The sequence below is a fragment of the Chanodichthys erythropterus genome, chromosome 1 (genome assembly GCF_024489055.1).
Source record: "Chanodichthys erythropterus isolate Z2021 chromosome 1, ASM2448905v1, whole genome shotgun sequence".
In the NCBI taxonomy this organism is placed as follows: Eukaryota; Metazoa; Chordata; class Actinopteri; order Cypriniformes; family Xenocyprididae; genus Chanodichthys; species Chanodichthys erythropterus.
The window spans coordinates 32,048,765-32,068,857 of record NC_090221.1 but is presented as its reverse complement, the minus strand read 5'-3'; the positions used below and the strand labels follow the sequence as shown (position 1 = coordinate 32,068,857).

The 20,093-nt window shown below is 36.5% G+C and overlaps 2 protein-coding genes across 2 annotated transcripts; both read right to left on the bottom strand.

The window, feature by feature from the left end:
• Window positions 1-557: 557 nt before the first annotated feature.
• On the bottom strand, window positions 558-13,232 carry selenot2 (selenoprotein T, 2). Its single transcript, XM_067382981.1, has 6 exons — window positions 12,921-13,232; window positions 8,462-8,572; window positions 8,246-8,372; window positions 3,349-3,436; window positions 3,077-3,223; window positions 558-1,498 (listed from the first exon to the last, which is right to left on the bottom strand). Exons 1-5 carry the CDS (start codon window positions 13,103-13,105, stop codon window positions 3,102-3,104), a joined length of 633 nt encoding a protein of 210 aa, XP_067239082.1. The 5' UTR covers window positions 13,106-13,232; the 3' UTR covers window positions 558-1,498; window positions 3,077-3,101.
• Window positions 13,233-16,661: 3,429 nt separating this feature from the next.
• On the bottom strand, window positions 16,662-18,870 carry rab33a (RAB33A, member RAS oncogene family). Its single transcript, XM_067382968.1, has 2 exons — window positions 18,607-18,870; window positions 16,662-17,108 (listed from the first exon to the last, which is right to left on the bottom strand). The coding sequence occupies exons 1-2, from the start codon at window positions 18,868-18,870 to the stop codon at window positions 16,662-16,664; spliced, it is 711 nt and encodes a 236-aa protein (XP_067239069.1).
• Window positions 18,871-20,093: the final 1,223 nt, after the last annotated feature.

Sequence of the window (20,093 nt, the reverse complement as noted above, 5' to 3'; positions counted from 1 at the left end):
AATGTTCATTTAAAAGCAACGTAGTGTGTCGTATGTGATCAGTGTGATATGTTAGGCTACCATATCTTCATGCGTAACACTGAGAATGTGAATAATTATGGGATGATCAGGTTCAGACAACTCTAAATCAGAGAATATCATTGGGCGGGTGGATGATTTATTTTTAACAGTGTATTCAGGTACAACTCAATGCACTTTTTCTTTGTTCAATTTGGATACTGAACATGGGTTGGAGCTCTTTATTTTGAACTCTTAAAGGTCACCAGAGTAATGAATTTATCTTTAAAATGTACAAAATGTTCGCATGCCCCTGGACCCCCCCTAGAGGGTGTGTATTTATTTATTTTTTTGTTGCATGAAATGTTTCCAATTGAAAAAAAGGCTGACGGGAAAATGGGGGGAGATCTCTGAATGAAAGCTATCATTTCAGACACTATTATCTTCTTTAAGTTCCTTTCACGTTATTCTGATTTTCACTGGTTTCTTCATGTTATTCAATAATAATTAAATCAAGAACAAACAAAAACAGACCCCACATTAACAATCATGTTACTCAATTATATATGAAGACAGATTATGAAGAGTATTCACAATCACATTTTTATTTATTGGAATCTTGATTTTACATCACTGTGAAACAAAGTAAAATATATTCTCTCAATGCAACTTAATCCCAACTATCGGTATCACTGTTGTTACAAATTCACAGAGTTACACTAAAATATCAGGGGTGCATTGCTTGCCGCCATGTCTATATGGAGAGCGCTGGAAAAATACAGGTTGTCTTTGGAATTCCCATTCACATCTTCTACACTCTCAATCACACAATCATTAAAACAATTCCACAGATTACTCTGGCAGTGCTCTGGCGAGTCTAAGCAGAAGAAGATCTGGCCTTAATAATTCCCCCAATAAGTTCATGCAGTACTTATGAATCTAACAAGCGAACCTGTGACAAACACAACAAAAATGTACCGCTTCAAGCATTTAAACTCAGTTAAACTCATTTAAGCTCACTCTAACGAAACTGCATGATTCCGCAGTACGCAAACATTCTCACTAATTAAAAAAAAGTCAGATAGGCCTACCCCGAGTACAGTACAGTCTAAACCAGTGCAAACACATGATCATGTTAAAGGTCATTTAAAGACATTTACGTTAAGAAAACATCACAGTTGCCCTTGAGAAAGATGGAACATTCCATTCAATTTCAGTTACAAACAGAACTACCCTGGCCAAAAACAAAAACAAAAAACCCTAACTTCAGCATTCAGTAATAAATGTAGTGCCTTTAGCTCTCATGTGACTCTCCTACTACAAATGCATGAAGTTTGATGCTCTGAAGAGATGTAGTCGATCCAAAGGTGTGTGTCGCCGGGCAGAAGGAGTGTGTGGTGGCCGAGCATCCAGTCTGCGCTCACAGCGTGCTGTTTGCAGCGCAGGCCTTCATTATGCCACAGTCTACAGTCCCGCTGACCAGTGAAACAGCTCCGGAGACCTGAGGATGAGAGGAATACACTTGATACTGCTCTTGGGTTGAATTAGGCATGTTGATTGACACAGTGTCCTAAACAGGTACAACACAGAATCAAGTACCGACGAAAGCAGTTTTTAAAATAGCTTTTACTGTTTTTTACTGACTTTTACTTTTTTCCTAGAAAGGAAAATCTATATGCTGCATATGGAAGCTTGTTTCCGCCACTAAATAATAATAATAATAATAAAATGGTAACTTTCTCTCACAATTCTGACTTATTTTCTCTTGCAATTGCAAGTTTTTGTCATGCAATTCTGACTCTATGACATGCAATTGAGAGTTATAAAGTCAGAACTGAGTGATATAAACTTGCAATTGAGAAAAAAATGTCAGTTTTTTTTTCTTCACAACTGGACATAAAACAATTTTGAAATTTATCTCACAATTCTGACTTTATAACTCGCAATTCTGACTTTATATCTCGCAATTCTGACTTTATATCTCACAATTCTGACTTTATATCTCACAATTGAGAGAAAAAAGTCATAATTGTGAGATAAAGAGTCGCAATTACCTTTATTTCATGGCGAAAACAAACTTCCATAGCTGCAACTGCTGAATCTCCATAACCACAGTAAACTAAATCACTGTGAATGTGATTTTTGCTGTCTGAACTGAATGCTAGGAAATAAAAGGCAGAGTACAGCAAAATAATGGCAGGAAAACGCATCTCTATTTTGAAAAACGCATATTAAAGCATACATACAGCATAAGCTGTTTAGTATAGAACTTTCTTCTCATAAGATATACGCAAATGTTGCAAGATACCAATCAATCACAGAAAAAGTTCACTGCTGAAGCTGCGCACGCAGGCCTGTGTTTCTCAAATATAACTGCAGAACATTGTTAAAATAGAAAAATATTTGAAATGGTAATATTTCACAATATTACCATTTTTCTGTACTTTTGATAAATAAATACAGCCTTAGTAAGCATAAGAGACTGCTTTCAAAAACTTAATTTCATGTACCGATTTGGACGGGTCTCTGTTTATCACAGAGATGGGAGTGTGTGTTTTCTGGGCGTTACAGACGGTCATTTGCTGTGCTTGCCTGTATCATGTATGACATCTATGTCTTTTATTTATTGTTTGTTTATATAATGTTTCCCTAAAAATAATTGCACAGAATGCACACCTTAGAACGTGCATCAACCAATCAGATTCAAGCATTCTACTGCCCTGTGGTAGAAAAAGTTTTAAAAAGGCTCTTTATAACAAACGAGCCGAGAAATCCAGACAAGTATCTTACTCTTAACTGACACTGATAATAAAAAGGGCAGTGTTTGTTAGAAGTTTCCAAAAATAGGGCTTTTCAAAAACATTTATAATCTTTCCAACCTCAAACTATTGAACAGTAGTGTAAATTCCATTTTGAAATGCCATGCAAGCAACAAAAAGTTTTGCATATGATCTGTAAGTCAAAGGGAAGCACGTGTACTGAAAGCAACAACACCAGAGAAATGTTTGTTAAACACCTGCTATACTTGTACATGCTGTGACACACATAGTGACGTCATAGTACAGGTTTGACCACTCACATGTCTCTTGGCAAAAACAACAGCTTTACGGTGAGGGAAAGTTCATCTTGTCAACCTGATTCATCTTAAGGTGGTTATCCAAGATCTGGAAAAGCTCCTGAATGTTGGGCACATATCCTGATTGCAACTTGGACCAAACTGGTACATCTAAAACAGAAAAACAGCAATGCATCAGTGACATACATACATATATATATTGCTCATATATATTATATACTTTAAAGTTGTTGTTTTTTTCCCCCCAAGTGGAGTGGTCATCCAAGTGACATTACCATTCAACGTAATCTCAAAAGCTCCTGTCGAGAGGAAATGGGTCTCCAACATGTTACTAAGGAAGAATGCCATAAGGCAGGAGAAAATCTGCAAAATAGATCATCAACTGTGAGAAAATTTCCTCCAGGTTTAGATTGCTTTCAATTAAAAGCACTATGCAGATAGTGGACAAAATGCAGTTGGCATTAAATGAGAATTCACCCCATCTCTGTAATTGATCTTATAAAGATTTTACAATGCAAGTAAATCACTCTTATATGCGACTACATTTTCAAGCAAGACCACTATATAATTACTGTAATTAGCCACTGGCTAATAAATTGTAATATTTTACTCACCAATGTTTAAGTTAGAGGCTAAGTATAAGTTTAGCACAGATATATTTTCACCTTCACTTGTATTGAACATTCTGGCCCTGTTTACACCTGGTATTAAGATGTGTTTCGGTCGATCGGATCACAAGTATACAATGCTAAGTACAGGTGTAAACGGGATCTAAAACGCTTTGAGCTTGTCCACTTTTGACCATTTCCAGAGGTAGTCAAACGCATTTGACCAGATTGCTTTCGTAGTGTAGACGTTCATGTGATCGAATGTGTTCGAACAGCCATAAAAAAAACCTCCTACTGACTTAAAGGATTAGTTCACTTTTAAATAAACTTTTCCTGATAATTTACTCACCCCCATGTCATCCAAGATGTCCATGTCTTTCTTTCTTCAGTCAAAAAGAAATGAAAGTTTTTGATGAAAACATTCCAGGATTATTCTCCTTATAGTGGACTTGAATGGGCACCAAATGATTGAAGGTCAAAATTAGTTTCACTGCAGCTTCAAATTGTTCTACACAATCCCAGATGAAAAATAAGGGTCTTATCTAGTGAAACCATTGCTCATTTTCTTTTTAAGTTTTAACCTTAAATGCTCATCTTGAACTAGCTCTATTCTTCTTCTCCTCTATTTGAATTCCAGCAGTGTAGACACTGCTAAGTGTATTACTGCCCAGTGCCCTCCACAGGTCAAAGTTTGAACTATTTTTTTTTTATATGCAATATGCTAGTTCAATAGTATATAACAATTAGTTCAAACTTTGACCTGTGGAGGGCAGTAATACACTTAGCAGTGTCTACACTGCTGCAATTCAAATAGAGGAGAAGAAGAAGAAAGCTAGTTCAAGATGAGCATTTAACCCTTGTGCATTCAAAAAAAAAAGTTACACTTAGGTTAAAAATGGACAAAAATGTCCATGCCAAAAAACTGTCATAGAAATATGATTTATTAATATTTTTTTCCACTTTCACTGATGTCAATTTTTTAACCAGCATCTGTTCTATCCATAGATACCAAATATTCATTAATTTTAAGAACTTTAACCCTTTAAATGCTGGTTTGTTTACATAATGCCATAGGTGTTTTTTTATGAAAAAATTAAAAATAGTAGTTAATTTTCATAAACTAAATGCTAAGCAGAATTTTTTTTCTTTGCTTATTAGATTCTTGGGTGGGTCAATGAAGAACAACAACATTAATTTTGAGGCATTTATATTTTTTATGTAGTGTCAATTTTTTTAAAAAACTAACACTTAGGTTAAAAATGGACAAAAATGTCCATGCCAAAAAACTGTCATAGAAATATGATGTATTAATATTTTTTTCCACTTTCACTGATGTCAATTTTTTAACCAGCATCTGTTCTATCCATAGATACCAAATATTCATTAATTTTAAGAACTTTAACCCTTTAAATGCTGGTTTGTTTACATAATGCCATAGGTGTTTTTTTATGAAAAAAATAAAAATAGTAGTTAATTTTCATAAACTAAATGCTAAGCAGATTTTTTTTTCTTTGCTTATTAGATTCTTGGGTGGGTCAATGAAGAACAACAACATTAATTTTGAGGCATTTATATTTTTTATGTAGTGTCAGATTTTTTACAAAAAATAACACTTAGGTCAATAATGGACAAAAATGTCCATGCCAAAAAACTGCCATAGAAATATTATATATTAATATTTTTTCCACTTTCACTGATGTCAATTTTTTAACCAGCATCTGTTCTATCCATAGATACCAAACATTCATTCATTTTCAGAATTTTAACACTTTACAAATCGGTTTCTTTACATCCTCGGCTTCTAATGCACCCATGTGTCAGTGGGCAGCACTAGTTTCAGAGCTTCCTCTGCTGAGTAACGTCTCTTCAAACAATGAAATGATCAACCCCTCAAGCACCACATATGTATAGGTTTGGCTGTGAGGACACCTGTGTGAACTCAAACTTTGTATAAAATCTACCAGACTAAAAAAATCAGTATTTTCTTGTGGTGAAAACTAAAATAATGTGTTTAGGGGCTTCTGAACGTCTACTTCAAATTCAAGCGTAACTTTTATCTCCGTACAAAAACAATAACAAGTGAAAAAGTGCAATCAAGGGTTAAGATGTGTGTTTGGTCAAAAAGAAGAACCTTAAAGCCTTCTTTGACCTTTTCATAGTTTTCACATGACCCTATGACCCTGCCAAGGGTGTGACTCATACATGGAGTGGGATTTTTGATTGCCAGTATGATATAATTTCTTTCAAACTAATTACACAAATTAAATTTTCAGTAAACACCTGCAAACTACACTCTGACATCCTTACCAGTATACCCACACAATTATAGCTGCATTATTTTTCAAATTGACTTTATCATAGACTATAATATGCATAAGCAGAAAACACAAATAAAGCGAGTATTTCTTTTATAAGCCAAATTTGAAAATATGGCACAATCTAGTAAAAAATGGTAAAAATGTAAAATTTGAAGCCTTGCCGATAGAATGAATGCCTATTTGCAAATATTGTATCATTTTATAGTCAAATGGCCCTGGGTTAAAAAATTGCAGTTTTAATGGGTTTCAATGTGGACATTTTTGTCCTTAAGGTCCTAAGTGTGAGTATTTTTTGTACAGAGGGTAAAATTGATTTTTTGAAGGAAATGAGGGTAAAATATTAAAATTCCAATAAAAATAAACACCTGAGCCAAAATTCATGTAGATGGCATTAACAAAGGCACACTTATAACAAAAAACAAAACTGAAATGGACAAAAATGTCCATAAGGATGCACAAGGGTTAAGGTTAAAACTTATATAATTTTCAATTTTTTTCAGAAAATGAGCAATGGTTTCTCTAGATAAGACCCTTATTTCTCATTGGGATTGTGTAGAACAATTTGAAGCTGCAGTGAAACTAATTTTGACCTTCAACTGTTTGGTGCCCATTGAAGTCTACTATATGGAGAAAAATACTGGAATGTTTTCATCAAAAACTTAAATTTCTTTTCGACTGAAGAAAGAAAGACATGGACATCTTGGATGACATGGGGGTGAGTAAATTATCAGGAAAAGTTTATTTAAAAGTGAACTAATCCTTTAATGCGTAAACATTAGGGGAGGCTGGATTTAAACTTTGTCAGATGAAAAACGTACCAAGAACAATGTTCTCTCACCATTCCTGATTTCTAACACACACTCACAGTGTTTGGCCTGGTCTTGCAGCTATTAGAGCAGAAACGAAAGCGAAAACAAAGTTGGCAGAACTACTGCGCAAGCGCTCGCCTATTACTGTCCCTGTTTGATCAAATACAGACAATGTGATTAATATTCATTAACCCAGCAGCTCATCAGACCTTAGTGTGTTTTATATTGTTATTAGTAGTATTATTATCTTGTCAGTATTGTTTTTTTTTTTCTTTTTTTTTTTTCTACAGAACAACTGAATGACCAACATCAAGCTCCACCGGCCCTAATTTCTGTTAAAATGACAAATATGCATTCATACATGGTTTGGTTACAACATTTTAGTTCTAATTACTTAAGTAATATAATAAAATAAATTAAAAAAAAAAAAAATGCTAGACTAATTGATGTTAAAAGTGCAGTTGTTTTGCTTTCAGATCAAATCACATATGAATGTATCTTAATGTAAAAAGCTGTGCCATTTTACGAAGATAAGCTGATTTGGTATAAGTCTGGCGAGTATTCTGAAAAATGTATTAGCCAATGGCAATTCTACTGCCAAGGTTTGCATACCGTGAACAATGCATGATGAATATGCTTTAGTTTTTAATTCTTTTAGATATTGTACGTCTTAATCAAAAACTCCCAGTGAAATGAGACTTCTCTCTGTTGACATATGCTAGACATATATACATGTCAAAATACTTTAAAAAGATTTGGTGCTACTTCCATTACATCATGACTATATTGTCAAATAATGAATGTAACCATACAATAAAATACAGTGCTGGATAAGCATCAATAGCACCAAATGTCATGATGTGAAACCTGTCCCACATTTGATTAAAAAATTTAATTTGTGACATAATATGGCACATTTCCCTGTGGGCTCATGGAGCATGAATCATCAGTGCACGTTATTCTAAACAAAAACAAAGAGTTTGTTTTCATTGCTGTGCCTTGAAATGAACGTCTAACTTTGAAGTGACTTATCTGCTCATATAACCAGGGTCTCCTATAAAAAAAATGAAAACAAGTTTCTGCCAATTCATGCCCTTCAAATTGAATGACCTGGTTACGGCTCTAAAATGCAGCTCATTCCTCAAAACAGGATTTATGTCAACTATGACACAGTGACAGTGCAAGTTTATCTTCAGCCTGGAAGGCGATTCATCTGCGATAATGAACGCGATATTGCGTAGCTTATCAATGAACTACGGCTCTGTCTATTAAATGCCGCTCCATTTGAAAGCAGGTGATGGCGATTTAGCGGTGATCAGGGAACCGGCTTTACTGACGAAATGCGCGTGACAATTGCATGCGATATATCGCCCAGCCCTAGCCTCGACTCTTCAATAAAACCAGATTAGAGTCCAAGCGCTTTTTTAACAACATTACCTTATTCTCCTGTCCCCAGGACCATATTCTTGGAGTGTTCATTCCAAACATTTGGAAAGGATTTTGTCCAGTCACAATCAAAGCAATGGCAAGGAGTTTGAAATAGGAGATGAAGTTTCCCAAGTATCTGCAGAGGAAGACGCATGAAAAGTTTAGTCAGGACTAAACCACTGTCTAACAGGGTCCATTCCATAACCTCTGGAAAAATGCACTCACTTGTTGATGGGTTTGGGAGGGTAATTCTCTCCCTCGATTCGGATGTCTGGGTACAGCTGGCTGATGGACCGGGAGTACTCCTGGAACACCTTATTGTACCCTCAGGAAATACTGAAAACAAACACACAGTTAACGGCTGTGATTAATCACTTTAGAAATGGTCATGGATATTAAGTCCACGAACAAGTCAGCATAGAATTAAAATTAAAATCCATTTTCTGAATGCATTTTATAGATCTTGTGAATCCTCTCTCTGGTGACATATGCAGGTCTTCTCCAATCATTTAAAGGAGCTCCATGTAGGAATGACACCCAGTGGTTGAAATAGGTACTGCAGTCCAAATTCAAAATATTGTTTGCCCCACCCCCTCGTTCAAAGATGCGGGTGGCCATCTTAACGACACGCAACAAGAGTGAGCGCAATTGACAATGAAAGCTGAGGAGACTGTGTTGATTTATCTGTGTTTTAATATGCTGTCGTTCATAGAGATTTTTAGATGGATGCAGAGGCTTTTTAGGTCAGGTAGAATCTGCGATTCTCTGACCCAGTTTGCTGGTTTCCATGGCTGCAATACTCAGTGTTTTCCGCAAACTGGCAACCTGTGATGTTGAAATACTATTGGATAAACTGGCAGCACACAGTTTCGCACAGACCAAAACAAAGACAGACATTCCGACACGGAACGCACATTTCATTGTTTTTCTGAGAAACAAATAGGTGAACTTAGCATGTTTCCTAAATATCTGCAAACACATTTTTATGCTTTATTAAAGTAAAAATCTTACATATAGCCCCTTTAATCCTCTTAAACCTCTTACACTTTTGAGTGTCATGCTCACATCTCAACATCCAATCAACAACCGGTACAAGAAGTCCCACCCTAATAATTTCTTCCTCAATAATATGTTACACTCAGATGCACGTCACAATATGGAAGAAAAAAAAATCTCGCTACTTCCATTTCATCGCGCAGTGCTTCCCACAGGTTTGAAATATACTTGCGGTGGTAGCCTGGTGAAAAATCCTCCCATTACCCTTGGCACAAAAATAGTCTACTACATATGACAAACAAATAATGTGTGATTTTTAACAGTATTTTTATTCATTGAAATTAATTTTAATTACATAGCATATTACATTTAATTACATACTAATATTATGCATTTCAAATTATGCAAAATTACAGCATTTAAATGGTTCACCTTTTCCTATGTTCTCCTTGCTGTCATATAGTTTCTCTCTCAGTGAATGGGACACAGAGTTTACTAGTAAAATTTATAAAATGAATAATATATGTGTCAAATAATGTTCTTAGACTTTTCTTCCTGTGGGGGAGACTACAATAATTTAGTATGAATTAAATGGAAATCAAATACAATTTATTGTGTAACCAAAATATCAATAATGCCCAAAAGAAAAAAACTTAGCGTGTGACTTAATTATAAACAAGCCCGAAATACACCGGGACTTTTATTTTGAAATGTATTTACTATTGCAGGCTGATCCTTCAGATTCTCACAATCGTCTAAAACATTTTATATAAAGGCCATGAAGTAGACATTGTAATAATTCATCAACTTGAGTTCATTAGCAATCGGTTGGCATAAATCTGCACTTTTCATTGACTGAGAATCACTTTGAAGCAGTCTGAATCGCTGTTGCATGAGCTTGTAGAACACACAACAGCGCCCCCTTGTGACTTTGCAAAATGCAGCGCCCGTGGGAACATCAGCGGGAGTAAACAGTTCTGACGCACACTTAACGAGCAGGTACGAAACGGGTGTGTCTCATACGTTCTGAAAAGTGAAGCCACGGGCTCTTTGATCGCCCCCTGGAGGCTGGATGCAGTACAGGTCATAAACACCGCCCTCTCAATGCAGTCGAATGAGACTTCAGTGAAAACTTAAAAATAAATTCTGCTTCAAATAAAACTTTCTGAAAGATGGTTTTGGTCATTTAAGGTAGTTGTTATCACACTGATATATATTCAATTGTTCGTTTTTGTGATGATTTAGATTTTAGCTAGCAATTTGATTCTATAAAAACGGGGCGTGTCGTCATGTTTCGAAGTTGATTGACAGGTTGTCTGAGGACTGTCGGAGCTTCGAGGGGAGATTGAAGATGTATTAACTAACTGTTAATTTTCGATTTCTTTGTCATTAACACCAACAAAATGAGTTGTTCAGCAGTAAACTGTACTAACCGACCTACAGGATCTGACGGATCACTGAACTTTTTTTCTGTAACATCAAATGTGGGCGTTATAAGCTAATTAATAAATGTTATTAGTTAAGATAACACACCTAATATTAACCATGTCGGAAAAAAGCAGGTGATCGTTATCTGGCAGTTACTTATTATTTTTATGGGTATAAAATAATAATTAGCAGGACAAAACTAATGATAGCTTACTCTAATTACAGCAATCGATCTCCTAATGTTAGTTGAACTTGATTTAAAATGGCAGGACCGTTTCTGACGATTTAGAGTTGTTTCTAGTGGCATATTATATTGATTTTATCTACTGAATTTGCTGTTTCAAAAATATTATTGCTCTAGAAACAGAATAGCCTATTATTTTATAGGTAGACTTTTAAATTGTGCATAATTTTTATAGTCAATTTAAAATACATGAATGATGACGCAGTCGTCTGGGCGGAAGTTTGATACCGCGACTCCGCCTCAACTGACGATTCCTTCTGCGCATGCCCAGGCTCCAAACTTTTTTTTTTTTTGACGTATTGCGTAACGTCTCAGCGCCCATTCATCAGCCCATTTTGGCTTCAGTTCAATACGATGGAAGGAAGCGACGTCGCGTCGTCCATCTTTTTTTACAGTCTATGGTACGAAACAACTAGTTTATCGGATGGTTCATTATCTTGCGCGGATATAAAAGTATAAGAGGATAAAAATAAAAGCAAAAATGTGTCTCCAAATATACTTGGGCGGCTGTTATTATACGTGGGCAGCCCGCCCAAGTAAAGTCTATGTGTGGGAAGCACTGCATCGCGATGACAAAATGATTGAACTACACTAGAACATGAGGTCATCCAATCATAACAGAGGTCATTTACATATAGAAGTCTTAAGGCCAAAATACACCAAGCCGACGCCGACAAACTAGTGGTGACGAAAGCAGACTGTGGGGTTGGCTCACGTCGGCAGCGTCTGTGTCCAAAGTTGCCCTGATACACCAAACCTACGCTAAACAGCTGACAGCCAAGTAGCACGCCCGTTCTGTGCCTGCGTGATATGAAATGCCTTTCCGAACCAGCAGGTGGTAGCAGCTGAACAGCCAATCAGATGGCCCAACGGGCCGACGAGCTCTGACGCCATTCAACATTTCGAATCGGCCGAAAAAAAGCAGACGAGGACCAACTTCAGCTGACAGTGCGGAATACACTGAGAAAACTTAGTCGGCTGACGAAGAAAAACTGCCCGACAGCCGACCGTCAGTTTGGTGTGATCCTGCCTTTAAAGTCAGCATGAAACTGAAGTTGTGATAGTATTTTCTTCCCTAATGTGATGTATATCAGAGAGAAACGACTTCTTGAACTAGAAAAAAGTAGGGCGGGGATTGATTTTGTCCATGGGGAATTGATTGGAAGGTTGTGGTTTGCTATTGGTCGATCTCATGTGAGTGACAGGTTGTCCCACCCTCATGACAGTATAACATCATCATCAGAGAGAAGAGATTTCACTGCAAGAGGGACGGGAAGTTATTTTGATTAAAAATTTGAGTACACATGGATTTTACGGATAAATAATTTATAATAACTGCTGCAATACACCATTCAAATAAGAGTTGTCAATTTGTTTCATGGCGACTTTAAAACTACAGTAGAAAGCCTGTTTAATTCTTAGGGTCAGAGAGAGAGTGTAAATAGTTGGCACATAATATTACATAAGAGTATACATAGTCTTAGTAAAATGCGTTGTAAGAGATAAAAAAAATGTCGCTCTTTTCTACTGTATTTAGTTATTTGGTGTTCTAACAGGAGCAATGTAATCCATACTAGCTTTAAGCAGATTTATAATAATCTGCTGATTTCAACACTTTTCAAGACTCATTTCAGACAATAATGCACGATAACCTGAGCACTTTTCGCAGCAATAATATTATGTAATGTACATGCATTTTGCATGTGTTGTAAAAGAAGATTTATATTTACAACGTATTTACAGGGTGGACTGGCGTAAATTGCAGTGCTTGACAGTCGTCCCTTAACAGAAGTGCCCCAATTTATCTCAACTCATCATCTTTATGGTGCAAATAAACGTATTATGCAGGTTACAATCATTATAATGCACATTTATCCATTTAAATATTAGAGTACGCATGTTTTTTTTTTTAACATTCCTGCATGCTACGTTAGCCGTATTAGCTTAGCATACCCTGTGGGCTTTAAACAGACAGTGAAAACACTGTATAACATGAACGTCTGTGAAGTCTCTCACCAGAACTGGAACTTGAGAACCGGACCCGTGTAGAATGTGTGTTTGTTCGGTCTCTGTGTGAGAATGTCGGGTCCGGCGCTGTCTTGTTGAGTCATGCTGTTGCGGCCCACATAAATATCCCTCAGTGTAACCACAGTAAACAGCAGCAGGGCCGTTAATATACCCGTCTGACTGTACTCCGCCATCTCCGGCCCGTCCACAGCGACAGAACCAAGCCCACAGTACCCTACTACCGCCGCCGCCGAACGAGTGTTACTGATGTTACTGCTACCCAAACCAAGTGAATCAGGGTAAAGCGAACGACCGAATATGTTTCAAAATAAAAGTCTCTCACGCTGAGTCATGATGGAGAACGTTTAAACAGCGACATCTACTGGTGCCGTGTGTCATCAACGCATTTCATCTCCAGCACGCCACTTTGTGTTCATCTAAGGAAATGACAGGGGAACGGGCGTTTAGAACAAACAGATTGAAATGAAATTGTTTAAACGCGTTTTAAGTGTAACAGTTTGTAAAGAGACAGCAGTTACAACAACTTGTTTCTCCATTTTAAATAGAAAAAAGACAAAGTGAAGAGTTGACAGTTGACGCTTTTTTAGTAGGCTTTTTTTGTGTTTAATAATCTTAAAGAGATATATTAGTTTATGTGTTGATTATGCACTTTTTGGCATTATTTTTTATGGGCATCAAATGAATAATGAGTTTAACTTTGACATTTAAATATATCAGAACATTATTTAATACATACAAATGCAATAAATAGGCTTTTTCCACTTGTTATATTCCTTCTACATCCTAAAAACCCATGTTTTTAGGATGTGTTTAAAGTGTTAGTTCACCTAAAAATTAAAATAATGTCATTTATTACTCACCCTCATGTCGTTCCACACCCGTAAAACCTTGGTTCATCTTCACAAATTAAGATATTTTTGATGAAATCCAATGGCTCAGTGAGGCCTGCATAGACAGCAATGACATTTCCTCAATCAAGATCCATTAATGTACTAAAAACATATTTAAATCAGTTCATGTGAGTACAGTGGTTCAATATTAATATTATAAAGGGAATATTTTTGGTGCGCCAAAAAAAAAAACAACAAAAAAACCCCCAACTTATATAGTGAAGCTTCGGAGCATTATGAATCTTTTGCATTGAATCAGCGGTTCGGAGCGCCAAAGTCACGCGATCCGAATCATGATTCGACACAAAAGATTCATAACGCTCTGAAGCTTCCTGAAGCAGTGTTTTGAAATCGGCCATAACTATATGAGTCGTTATTTTGTTTTCTTTGGCGCACCAAAAATATTCTCGTCGCTTTATAATATTAATATTGAACCACTGTACTCACATGAACTGATTTAAATATGTTTTTATTACATTAATGGATCTCGAGAGAGGAAATGTCATTGCTCCCTATGGAGGACTCATCGAGCCATCGGATTTCAACAAAAAATATTTTAATTTGTGTTCTGAAGATGAACAAAGGTCTTACGGGTGTGGAACAGCATGAGGGTGAGTAATAAATTACAGAATTTTCATTTTTGGGTAAACTAACCCTTTAAGTCCGCTCTTTGCATTGCAAATTCATCTATTAATTTTTTTTTTTTTTTGTATATTTTAACACAGGATGATTTATATTGCATGCTGTTAGTCTATTAGTATTGTTAATACTGTCCTCAATAAATCATTGAAGAATTTATGCGGAGTAGGATTTTACAAGCATCTGTGACCTTTTTCAGCATAATATGTTAACAGTGTTGTGTAGTGTGTTTGAAAATCATTTAATCAGTTCATACTTTTTCAATGACAAATAAAATATGCACTCCAATAATTGTTGATACTTTAAAGCTAATGAAAGGGCTGGTGCTTCAGGATATGTGAGATTTAATTTGGTGCTCAAAACCTAACATACATATTGTGACGTCACACAGCATATAATGGCACAAAACAAGACAAATCATAAGGCTTCAATGTCTTCATCAGATATAAGGCTAAAACTATTGAAACCAAAGAATTCTCTTATGAATCTGAATACATTTGAAACCACACACACACAAAACTGCAACTTCTTCTGTAGAACCAAAAGAATGGAACAAAACAATAGGCAGTGGATAGAACTTATAATAACAAAACAAGCAAAGTTACACTCTCTTATTCCATAATCAACATTTTCCACAAACACACACACTGCCATTCTGTCATGGTAATATAATTTTATGGTTCTTTTGAATAGAAATGTAACAATCATTAGCCTGCTCCAACCTTGCTTTTGTAGATATTTGAGTCTTTATGCATTTGGAAGAACCACTTTAAGCTGGTGAAATACTGTGTGATGCTACATAAAACTTCCCACACGGTTACACTCGTTCCCAAGGAGCGTGTGAATTATGAGTGGCATCTGATTACATTAAGCATTTTGTTGGGTCACTAAACTATTTAATGCTAACTAACTATCAGAATACATTTTAATAGTTCCATAATTTGAATGAGTTTCAAATAAATCCATGCTGTTAGTGAGGGTCAATGTTGGAAATATTTTAGAAAGGAGTAACTAGAAGGCTAGGGGGAAAACAACAACAACAAATAAATATGTTTTAAGGCAACACAAGCATTTGAATGATCATTGTAAAAACTCTCATGCAGTGCTGAAGGGTTTGGATTCCATGTGCAGTTCCCGGACATCTAAAACCTTAAAGGGACAGTTCACCCAAAAATTAAAATTCTCATCCTAATTTTGTTCCAAATGTGTTTCTATGTTCTGTTGCACACACACACACACATGCAAAGATATTATGAAGAATGTGGGTAGCCAAACAGTTGCTGGTCCCCATTGACTTCCATTGTATTAAAAAAATACTGCAGACACATTTTAGTTATCCACATTCTTCAAAATATCTTTGTGTGTGTGTGTTCGTTCATCAGAACACAATCCAAATGAATGTGTGAAAGAACCAAATAACAAATGTCACGTCTCTTCAATCATTTTAAAGGTTACTTTTAAGTGGTATTTTGCATATAAATTGTTCGCTAAATTAACCATGAGGGATCGAAAATCATTCTTCTACACATGGGTGAAATATTGAGTAAACCTGTCAAGCTCACATTATTCTTTTGATGATGAAAATGAAGCATATTGTACGGCCATTATATTTTTGCAGATTTTTTTTTCTCATTTTTCCTCGCCAAAAATCTCAAAATAATGCACCTGATGTTTTACTTCTGAGTAAATGATGATTGTCATAAGATTCTATTTATTCAATATTGTTTTATTTAAATTAGCAAAAATTAAAGGAAGAACAACATGTGTTAATAATAATAACAACAATAATATATCAATTGTTTTGCATTACAATAATGAAATAAGATTTTTTTTTTTCATTACAGTAATGTGAATTTTGGGGGAAATGTGCTTAATTGTCATGAAAATAATGTCACAATGCAAATGTGGCATTATTTTATTTCTCATTTCTTTCTTTTGATTTTGAGATAAAATACGACCCGGACATATTCTTGACTGGTTTTGTGGGATTTACCAACACGTAAGCACACACACGCACACACACACACACACACACACACACACACACACACACACACACACACACACACACACACACACACACACATAGAAACAAGGATAGTTCATGGAGCAGCTGTCATAAAGTAACTAAAATTAGTTGCAGGCACATTCTTGCATTGTGAATTATCATCAGTGTTAATAATTTCACAGTTTAAGGTCCTCAGCATGGGCAGTTACTCTTAGGATCGGGCTGATGCGTCAGCCTCACTCTGCCATCTTCTCTCTCCACGTCTCTGTAGATCAGGGACTTTTGGGCTTTTAGACGACATGCCAGGCACATGAAAATGGAGTCCACGTTCTGGCTCTCCTTGGGATCTTTGGCTGATGTTTCAAACAGTAGCATGTTATGGGAATCGGCAAACTTAAGGGCAGTGTTGGAAGGGACCTGGATCTGGTCAACTAGATCGCATTTGTTTCCCACCAGAACACGAGGGACTGAGGATGACACGCCGTGCCCGTTGCACTCCTGAATCCAGGTCTTTAGGTTCTGGAATGAGGCCATTTTTGTGACGTCGTACACAAATACGACAGCATGCACATTGCGGTAGTAGTGCTCCACCATGCTCTTCCGAAAGCGCTCCTGGCCTGCTGTGTCCCATACTTGTACCTGTTAGAGAAAAAAAAAAAAAGACAAAAACTTGTTTTAAAGTTGCAGAGAAGTTAAAGGAGAAAACTGCATCAGAAATAAACAAGCATGCCAATAAATTAATCTCTACTTTTTTAAAAAGGATTCAGAATGTGATGTTAAATTCAAATGATTACTGGTCATAGCTTTGACCTTTACTCATAACTTTATATGACTGTGCTCTTTAAATTCTTTTTTTTTTTTTAAACATAAATTGGCTCAACATAATGATCATTTCAGTGTTGATGCATCTGGAATGTTCAATTGCATTAGACAGATGTGTAACTTCCTCAAAATACATTTATATATATAAAAAATTAATCAAAAATAAATGTATCAAAGGGATAAATTAACTCAACTGACTGAATGCACACACACACACACACACACACACCTATATGTCTATAGACAGACAGACAGATAGATAGATATTTTTGATGAATGTTTTTACATATACAGAATACATTTTTGTGCGCAAAAACAAAATAACGACTTTATTCAACAAATTCATCTCTCCCCTGTCATTCTCCTACTCTGTTTATGTTCAGCGCTTCCAGGTTCTACATCAGAACGCTAACTCAGTATTGGCCAACGCTGCTCATGTGAGCAGCACGTGACACCGGAGCTGGCAAATTCTGAGCCGGCAATCTGACATGGAACCTAGAAGCGCTTAAAGGGATAGTTCACCCAGAAATGAAACATTTACTCACCCTCAAGTTGTTCCAAACAAAATAAAAACAAAAATAAAAAACAAAACAAAAATATATTCCTTTCTGTTCAACAGAAGAAAGAAAATTATACAGATTTGAAACAACTTGAGGGTGAGTAAATGAGTAAACTATCCCTTTAATATATTACTATCCCTTTAATCCCTATCCCTTTAATATATAAGAATTTGACGAATTTGTTGAATAAATAGGTTATCTTTGTTTTGTTTTTTTGCACACAAAAAAAGTATTCTCGTTACTTCGTAACTATTTTAACGATGGTAATTATGTTGCTTTCTATGGGAGATTAAAAAACAAAAACAAACAAACAAAAAACTCTTGGATTTCATCAACAATATCTTAATTTGTGGGGGGTGGCAGTTTTTACCAGCTAATGGCCAGTTTAAAATAGGTAATGACCATCTTGGACCAAGTAAAAACCAGTTACCATTTTCCAAAAAACCAACTAACGTTACCATCTTAAAATGGATTTTCCAGCAGGAAATTGCAGGTGTGATGATAGAATCCTTTTTATTTTTTAAATTGTCAACATTATGGCATGTAATTTGATTTGTCTAGAATGAAAGACGAGGACCAACGCCTTTGAAGCAACATGCTATCAGAAAGAGGAATTAATGCAGTTACTAAGAATGTAAACACTGCTTCCTCATGATGCTGCTGTCACACGTCCACCCAAACAAACACACAATACAGTCGTGATACAACGAGATATCGGCCTTCGGGACGAGAACCATCCCGACAATAAATCCCACCTTTATTTTCTCGCCCTCAATCTCCACGGCTTTCTCCCTGAAGTCCACGCCGATTGTGGCTTCAGTCTTGCAGGGGAAGGCTCCGCCGGTGAAGCGGAAGGTTAAACAGGTCTTACCCACATTTGAGTCTCCGATGACAATGATTTTAAAAATCCGCGTCCGCACACTTTGATCTAGAGACGTGCTCAGGTCTAGAGACGACGTGAGATTGGCATGGCATGAGTTGGCAGTTCCTTCTCTGTTTTGTGGGAATTCATTTGCCATAACGGTGAAATGATGTACCGAGCCTGGTGCTCACTGGTCCGGCGGTGATGATGGTGGTGGTGATGGGGGAAGGGATGGCAGATCCACTCCCTTTGCAGATGCAGGGAGTTTACATAGACTGACAAGTGTATGCCAACTGATGCAGTAGCCTTCTTTTAAACGCAATTAAAATCGTAAAATAGCTGAAAAATAAATTATACTTTACCATTGTGTTGAATAAAAATGACAACATGGGTACGCTGGTTAAATTTAAAGGGATAGTTCACCGAAAATGCTGTCATTATTTTACGCTCAAGTTATTCCAGACTTGCTGGTATTATTGCAGTAAAATAGAAAATCATTTTGGAAGAATCTTTATGCAGCTCTTTTCCAGACAGTACTACGGTGGCCGAGAGAGCACAATGCCCTGCAAATGAAGAAAACACATGCAAAGCACATCTTATTAGCCTACAGTGCGTCGGTCATGCGTGATGCGCTACAAATTATTGCGGAGCAAATTAAAAAATGTATTTAATTCTAAAAGAAGCCTAATCATCATCATCATTCAGATCATCGCAGAGGGGGTCTTGAGCTCACCGGGCCTGGTATGTGCTATTTGCAGCGCATTTCTGTATTTGCTTGTGTTGTGAGTATTTGCAGCGCATTTCTGTATTTGCATTTGTGAACTTTTGCAGAGCGTTTCTGTATTTGCATGTGTTGTGAACTTTCGCAGCGTGTTTTGTATTTGCATGTTGTGAACTTTTGCAGCGCGTTTCTGCATGTGTTGTGAACTTTTGCAGCGCGTTTCTGCATGTGTTGTGAACTTTTGCAGCGCGTTTCTGTATTTGCATGTGTTGTGAACATTTGCAGGGTGTTTTTGTATTTGCATTTGTGAACTTTTGCAGAGCGTTTCTGTATATGCATGTGTTGTGAACTTTCGCAGCGTGTTTTGTATTTGCATGTTGTGAACTTTTGCAGCGCGTTTCTGCATGTGTTGTGAACTTTTGCAGCGCGTTTCTGTATTTGCATGTGTTGTGAACTTTTGCAGCGCGTTTCTGCATGTGTTGTGAGCTTTTGCAGCGCCTTTCTGTTTTTGCATGTGTTGTGAACATTTGCAGCGCGTTTTTGTATTTGCATGTGTTGTGAACATTTGCAGCGCATTTCCAACCCGATCTCACGGCAATTCGTATGTATTTTACGAGGTGGCTAAATCGTATGAATTCATACGACCTCACTCGTACTAA

Bases quoted from the DNA above. Each gene is read 5' to 3' on its own strand.
- rab33a (XM_067382968.1), bottom strand. From the start codon at position 18,870: ATGGCAAATGAATTCCCACAAAACAGAGAAGGAACTGCCAACTCATGC. The intron at 17,109-18,606 runs GTGGGATTTATT...TTTCTCTAACAG, and splicing joins TTGAGGGCGAGAAAATAAAG to GTACAAGTATGGGACACAGC.